This window comes from Populus alba, chromosome 1 (assembly GCF_005239225.2).
Source record: "Populus alba chromosome 1, ASM523922v2, whole genome shotgun sequence".
Taxonomy (NCBI): Eukaryota; Viridiplantae; Streptophyta; class Magnoliopsida; order Malpighiales; family Salicaceae; genus Populus; species Populus alba.
This window is the reverse complement of record NC_133284.1, coordinates 8,941,170-8,949,167: the sequence shown is the minus strand read 5'-3', so window position 1 is coordinate 8,949,167 and position 7,998 is coordinate 8,941,170. Positions and strand designations below refer to the sequence as shown.

The window sequence follows — 7,998 nt, the reverse complement described above, 5'->3', positions numbered from 1 at the left end:
AAGCTACATCCCTTTTTTTTTTTTGGACGATAAGAGTTCTTACAACAATGCCACATGTGGTAATAATAACATTTTAAAAAAAATTAGCATAGTAAAAAAAGAAAAAAAAATCACATAATCTAGAAAATATTTTAAGAAATAATACAATTTAGTAAATTATATATAACATCTAACACTCACAAGTCACTTGTCATATATGCAACTCATAAGTCGCATATGACTCTCATCAAATTAAAATCTTAGACCAATTTTTCTTTTCATTTTTTTTATTATTTTATCTCTCCTCTTCTTTTCTTACCATCACCACGAGATTTGTTGCTACCCACCCATCCCTTTCTCCCCATCGAGAAACACCCACAATATAACTGCAACACCATCCTTATTTTTATTATGAGACAACATTTTTTATGAGTGCCTCTCTTCAATTCTCGGCTGCCATTTAGCACCATCATCATCACCACCATCACTACCATCACCTATATTCACTGCTTAAAGGTATGTTACATACTTTTGCTCTATCAATTGCATAAAATTTGTGCTAAATTTCTTATTTTGATTGTTCTAGGGTTTAAGATTATAGTTTTTAGAGTAATTTAGAATTTTTATGAATTAAATTTAAATTATGTTAATCAACAATATAATACATTAAATAAAGGTTTTGTTAGTTTTTTTTCGGTATATTAGGTTTTTGTTAGTTTTCTTGGACATGCTTATTTTTATTATCGTATAATTAAATAAAAAATATTTTTTAAAAAAATAGATTTATTAAACCTAATCAAGTTTATGATTTAGATTACAAGTTTAACGAATTAATCTGAATTTACACAAGTTAATTTAAAATATTATTGTTAATTGGGTTAACTCATATAAGATTTAATTTGAAACCAGGTTAAATACATAATAAAAAGTTAGGTTAGATGATATCTATCTAGATTTACCAGCTAGGCCATGGGTTGATAACATTGCTAGAGAATTTCCCACGTTCTATTTCTATTTATGGGAAATGAGGAGAGGAGCAGCAACTTTGGTATATACTCATGTATAATACCAATGCATATAGGGGCTGGCCATGTCAAGAGGCACTTATGATTGGTTTAAGATGAATAAGGGATTTGGTAAAATGAGATTTTTTAAAAATATTTTTAAATTATTTTTTATAAATAAGTTTTGGGTAATCTTTAATTGAACTTTTTATTAAATAAAATATAATTAATAAATATATTTTATTTATTTTTAGCTCGTTGAAGTGGCCAGGACAGTGTTACTAATTGCTGGCAAAATGGCCGGCAAAGTTTGGCTGCGAGCAGAGCCACTACAGCTGTACTGCACGTGAAATGAACACTAGCTAGACTCTCTTCTACAAAATGAAGTCATCAGTCATGGAAGAGGCATGGAAATTTCTTATGTACGGACCCCATATTGTAGGTCTGTCCAGTGTCCATAACTCCACACGGAGGCCTATGGACTCCGGTCCTCACCTACGTGAATTCCGTGTTAGAATTGCAACATTATTTCTTAATTTTTTTTTATATAAAATTATTTTGATATCATGTCTAGGGTATTAATCTAACAGGTTCACAAGGATTGAATAATTTTTTTTTATTTTTTTTAATTTTTCCTATTAATATTAAGTTGGTTTTAAGAATTGAGCTTTATAATTTTATTTAGTATATTTTTTATAAAGTTATTTTAGTCACATGAATAAGTTATAAATTTGATTTGATTTTTTACTTGAGCCAATGATGAAAAATTATCATGTTCAATTTCTTCAGATGATGTATTTTTAAGAATTCATCTATGTGCTAGCTCGAACAGGCTCATGCTATTTTTTTTTTAATTTCATTGTTCATCATTTTATTTGTATGGAATTGAGATTTATATTTTTTTTTATTTGTTTTTCTATGTAATTATCTCATTCTCTTTTAATTTTCATCTTGTTAACAAATAAGATTATTGAGACATTTTAAAAATATTGTAATAATATATTTTCATAATATTGATAAACATTCATCTCTTGCATTCAATTGTTGTTATTTGTTTTTTTTGTTGTTGTTATTTTATTTTTTAATCATGTTACTAAATTATTCAAGCTTGACCAGAATCTCAATTTTGTTTTTTGAGAATATTTACGTCATCTTGATATTTTTATTACATAGAATACAGATATTTAAGACACAAACGGACATACAAATAATTATATTTTAGTTTTGAAGTTCATGAGTTATCTGGATAGTTGTGGAGCATCGAGATCAAGACCGCTCCTTGATTTTGGAACCAAGATGATAATAGAGGAACCAAATCCACCCTCTACTCGAGTAATCTCTAAGAAAAAGTCTCAATCTATGCAAGGAAATTATCCAATAAAAGAAGCAACATTTATGGGTGGGCATAAAACCCGATTCTTTTGTTCTCCTTTCCCAGACAGTACTGCATATTGTCACGATTGAAACATTGAGTGGGAAACACGCCGGGCCATGATGCGTTAGAGCATCATTGATGTGAAAAACGGGAAGTCCATGAATCTTTTCATGATCCTTGTGATCTGAAAAATTGAGTTATGGGGTTTCTGAGCATTCTCTGTAATTTGCGTATGCATTGAAGTATATACATATCTCATTAGTTGACATTACAAGATCCTTATTAGTGCAAATTACTATATAGTTTTCATGCAAAAGAGTGAACCATTATATTATAGAAAACACTAAAACTCGTTAGTTTGTAAGTTTTTTTTACTATACACACGCACTTTTTATTTTTTATATTTTACTGTAGATTAATTATTCAAAATTTATTATTTTTATATTTTCATCTTCAAACTTTTTTTTACATGATTGCATTTGTTTTAGTCAAATTAAAAGGACAATTAAATTAAATTTATTGATTAAAAAAATAAAAAAATAAAAAAACATAGTAAAAAAGACACCATAAATGAATGATAGTTTCAAAGTTCTAAAAAGAATTTCACTTTAGGTCTCAAACTTCACATATTATACCTTTTTAGTCCTTTAATATTTTTTTCAATCCCTAGTTTGAAAGAGAAAAGAGAAAGATCATCAGTTTCATGTGGTGAAGAGAGAAAAACATTGTTGGCACCGATTTCAATCACAAAAACAATCAATTATTATGTCAAATGATTTTATTTGATGAGAAGAGTTCGCTTTAAGGTTTTTCTTTTTACCTTAAAAGTGCCTTAAAAAATATATGCAAGCCCATAAAGATTTTTGCTTTTTGATTTTTGAAAATGTTTTTTGATTTTTTTGAGGTCATGTAAGGATTTATCAAGATCTCTAGGGTGTTTTCTAGTTATTTTGGTTCAAAAATAAATTAAAAAATAAGTTTTTGGATAAAAAAAAAACCTTTATTCCTAATTTTTTAACCACCATAATAGTCAGTATTGAAGTAAAATAAAACAACGCGCTGACCCTTACTAAATGGGTCAGATGCACTAACCTGGCTTTTAGAGATTAAACAAAACATTTATAATTAGTGGGTTCAAATCCCACTACTGGCATTTTCAGTCCTTTTTTTGTGATAGTTATGTTCTCTAAATTCCAATGGCAATTACTTTCTTCTTTTTTTCGTGGACATATAGATTATAGAGTATCAGAAAATGGCCATGAATTTCTACCATGTCAAAGAAGAGCCAGGAAAAAATAATTAAAAACAACAATAAAACAAAAGGAGGAAAAGGAGAGGATCCCATTTAGCGACACAGTATTTTACAACGCTAACAAGAAAGATACTGTCGGGAAGAAAAAGGATTATCCTTTCTCCCTTATTGTCCCTAGTATAATTACAGGCCTGGCTGAAAGATGTAATGGACTAATTCTACAAGTGAAAAGACATAATAGAGGGGCCTATGAATCTCTGTCAATTAATACTAACTTGCATTCTGTTGGTGGACCTATATAGAAGAAGACATTGGTTGATCAACATTGCCAAAGCTGCAGTCTTCTCAGAAACCCAGTGCTCAATTTCCCTTCGAGGAGTGACAGGTGACCAACCGGTAAATGATCTATATGTGAGGTACAAAGCTAAGGAGCTATTTCATTAAATCCAAGAATACAAAACCATTCCAGAGGCTATGAAGAAGCATAGATGGCAATAAATTCCGTGACCTTGCAAATATAACACCCATCACCACTCCAAGAAAAATAAGCGGTAGCATTCTCTGTACATTAAAATGTGCCAGCGCAAAGGCAACTGAACTCACCAATATTGCACACCAGACTGGCATGTACCTGGTCAAGGATGGGAGAAGGAAACCCCGGAAGACTATTTCCTCCCATACAGGAGCACACACTGAAACTACTATTGCATACAGTGCCATCGCCACTGGATCCCGTGCTGCGATTGACTGCTCAACACTTGAGAGGGTGACAGGTGTAGAAGGCAGAATAGGCAACAGGCTAAGGTTGAACTGTGAAAGCCGGTTAACTAGTGGAAACATGAGGCATCCAAGAGCAACGTCAAACACCCAGTTCCCTTTCAGCCTGAACCTAAACCAATCAGATGAAAGGGGACGAAATCGAGACAGGCAACGATGAAGGATTGCAATTCCAGCAAGGCCTTCAGTCACATCAGTCACAAGGCTGAACAAAGCTTGACCTCTAAATGTTAGAGATTCCTTGTTGAAACCTGCAATGTGTGCTGCAAAAGGAATCACCCAGGACCCTATGAACCAGAATGAAACAACCCAGAGAAGCATCACCTGCATTACCGAATACTGCTCAGTTACTGTCCTCGCTTTCAATCTTAATTAGTATCTACATTTTAACTTAGGTGAAAGGGTTACTATTAAAAATATATTTGACAAGTTCATAACAAGGTGGTCCTGCTTTTGGTATCTTATGAAAGAAAATCCAGATGACTCGAACTACAATTATTTCATTCCCAATTACATCCTTAAGGTTTCAGTTTCAACTTGCAAGGAAACTTTGCATGGTAGATGACCATTTCATGACATATTGGCATTACTGTAACGCATTTTGTAAAAGTTTTGTTCATTCAATTCCAATCTAAATAAGAATATAGCTATTTGTTGACAATGTGAGATATAAACAACAATCACCACAAAAACACAAAAAAGGAGATTCTAGAGAGCCATGATCAGGAAGCAAGCAATGCACAAAAGTTCAACTGTTGCACCTGATGGTACAAAATTGAAGAAAACATTCCATGACAAAGCCAGCAAAAGCCATTGGGAATCAACTAACAAAAATTTATGGTTCTTGTGTACATTTTCATTTTCATTTTCTTAACAATTAATAACTCGTAATTTATTGACAGCTGCAAAAGCTGACTATCTAGTTGCTATTTCCCAGATGTCCATCAAAGAGTAATTAAGTGGAAAAGGCTAACCTGAACTATGGTCTCTGCTGTCCATGGCACAGTCCACCGGCTCCCAAATGCCCTCAACACTACATGAGCAGCCTGAAACATTTACAAACTAAATAATGAGATTTCCAAATAATATTTTACTGGAAACATATATGTTTATCTTAATAGCCATTGTTTCAACTTTCAGAAATAAGACAGACACATGATGCTCCATTTAATTATTTTGAAAGAGACAGCCTTTCTTTCCTTCTTTCTTTCTTTTTTCCTCCCTTTTCCATTAATTTTGCATGATAAAGATTGCAGCATTTGGAATAATATAATTTGTTCAAAATATACTTTTTGATCAAATCTCAATCCCATCCCTTATGATTTCATGTGAGCCAACAATCATAATGGTCAAATCCACCCAAATGATATACGAGCTGAGGTCAGTATGCAAGTCCTGATTATCAAAATGAGGAATCTGTTCGTAAATTAATTAACCCACAGACTCATCTAATTAACCCACAGACTCATCAATTACCAAGACATTTACCTTGCTGAAATGCGAACATGGGATCTTCAGTTATCTTAACCACTTAAATATTATAATACCTGAGTGGAAATCTACTACATCATTTAAATAGCAGGAAAGGCATGCATCACATGAATCCACAACTAAAATTCACCAAGCCGAAACCATAAAACTAACCATCTAGATTTTTCCCCACCACTCAGCTCCGCCGTACCAAACTCAGTAATTTCATATAAACAGCAACACAAATAAGATTGAAATGGCAACTATAAAAACAATTAAAAGTACCATAAAATCAGAAAAAAATCAGAAAAAACATACCTCTCGAAGACTCGATATCCAATCTCCTTTAACATTCGTAGAGTTATCCAATTCAGGCTTCACCAATTCCTCAGGCACGTAGCGTTCAACACTATCAGACCCAGGATTTACCTGAGAAATTTCCTCATTTCTAAAGAACGAAATTCTCCATTTCTGCAACATAATCCACAAAAGAAAAACGATAAACTAGACACTTATTCACTTATTGAAAGAAAAGGTCCCAATTAGGTTCATTTTTCATTTTTCTTAAAAATCCCAATTTGGCTAACAAAATAGCCTTTTATTAGCTCAAGTTAGTGCATTTTTAAGTACCTTCAGCTCCTAAATCAATAAAAAGATTCCAACTTTCAAGTTCCTCTCTTTCCTTTGCATTCTCACAGCAGCCAAACAAGACCTAACTACTAATCCCAAAAACAGCTATAAGTAAAATGAAAAATTGGAGAAAAAAATGGAACTTACAAGCTTTGGTAGCTTCGAATTGGATTCAAAGATCCGATTATTCCTCGCAAAAAGAGAGTGATTTCGAGGTCGATTAAAAACCCTAAGGTTGGGTATTGAAGGAGCAGAAATGGGTCGTTGAGATAAGCTCAACATCGGGACTGATTAAAAACCCTTATTATTAGCATGTGGATTTTTATTGATTAATTGCTTTGAATTCACATGCACAGTTTAGGGGAAATTGAAAAAGAAAACCCTAATTCATTCAATGTGGGCTTTCTTTGAGGGAAAGGGTGCGTGTTTGGTAGTTGAGGAGAGGCGGTCTGTAATTGTGGATGGGGAATTTAAAATGTGGTTGTTATTTAATTTTCTGAGTGGTGGGTGTTTGGTAACGGGGGATTGGCGTCCCATAAGTTAAGGTGCGACAAATTTACTATTGCAACTGTAGGATGTCTCACCAAACTTTTAGATAATTTTTAAAAAGTATTTTTATTTTAAAAAATATTAAATTAATATTTTTAATATTTTTTTTTTATAGATTTTAATGTACTGATGTTAAAAATAAAAAATAAAAAATAATATTTTGATATATTTTTTAATGATTTTTTTTTAAGAAGTATCATACACTACAATCTCAAACACCCCATAATCGTGTGTTTGAGTTTATGTTGCATAATGCTTTTCAAAATAGTTTTTCTTTTGAAAATATATTAAAATGAATTCTTTTCAGATTTTTTTTTAATTTTTTTTATATAAGTACATCAAAACAATAAAAAAAAACACTAAAAAATAGATATTTTCAAATTGAAAATACTTTTAAAAAAGGCCAAAAAAAAGAGTAGAAGCGCTTTCAAACACACCTCGAACCTCATTGTCTCTCTTTTTTTAAGGTTCTTTGGATTTTTTTATTAGATCACACATAATTTTTTTTCAATTTAATTCTTTTATGTTGCGTTGATTTGAGATTAGATTTGATAGTTTGTTCTAGTTGTTTAGCTGCAAGGATCTTGTGATATCGAATAAACATTATGGTACTCAGTTGATGCATGGTTTGTTCTAGTTGCTTAGTTATAAGGATTTTGAAGTGAAAATTATGATAATGTTTGATTTGGTAAAATAAAATAAAATTTTATTAATTTACAACAAATGAACCTTTAGGGTCGAATTTGATCTTGAGACCAATATTCAATCTTTTCCTAGTAAGGGACTGAATTTAGTGGGCAAGGAAAGATATTCAACCTCTTTGTTTTTTTGATCTTGAACAATTTTTTATGTCATAATTTCAAGCTAAAAAACTACCAGGATTTTTTTTTTATGGAGGGTAATTAAAGAAAAATAATGGGGATTTATTCTAATAATTATTAGAATTAATTTTGCAACAGTTT

The 7,998-nt window shown here is 31.5% G+C and overlaps 1 protein-coding gene across 1 annotated transcript; it reads right to left on the bottom strand.

Annotated features, from left to right (window-relative positions):
* Positions 1-3,670: 3,670 nt before the first annotated feature.
* LOC118033765 (uncharacterized) lies at positions 3,671-6,955 on the bottom strand. Its single transcript, XM_035038861.2, has 4 exons — positions 6,635-6,955; positions 6,176-6,328; positions 5,362-5,433; positions 3,671-4,711 (listed from the first exon to the last, which is right to left on the bottom strand). Exons 1-4 carry the CDS (start codon positions 6,767-6,769, stop codon positions 4,043-4,045), a joined length of 1,029 nt encoding a protein of 342 aa, XP_034894752.1. The 5' UTR covers positions 6,770-6,955; the 3' UTR covers positions 3,671-4,042.
* Between the last annotated feature and the right edge of the window lie 1,043 nt (positions 6,956-7,998).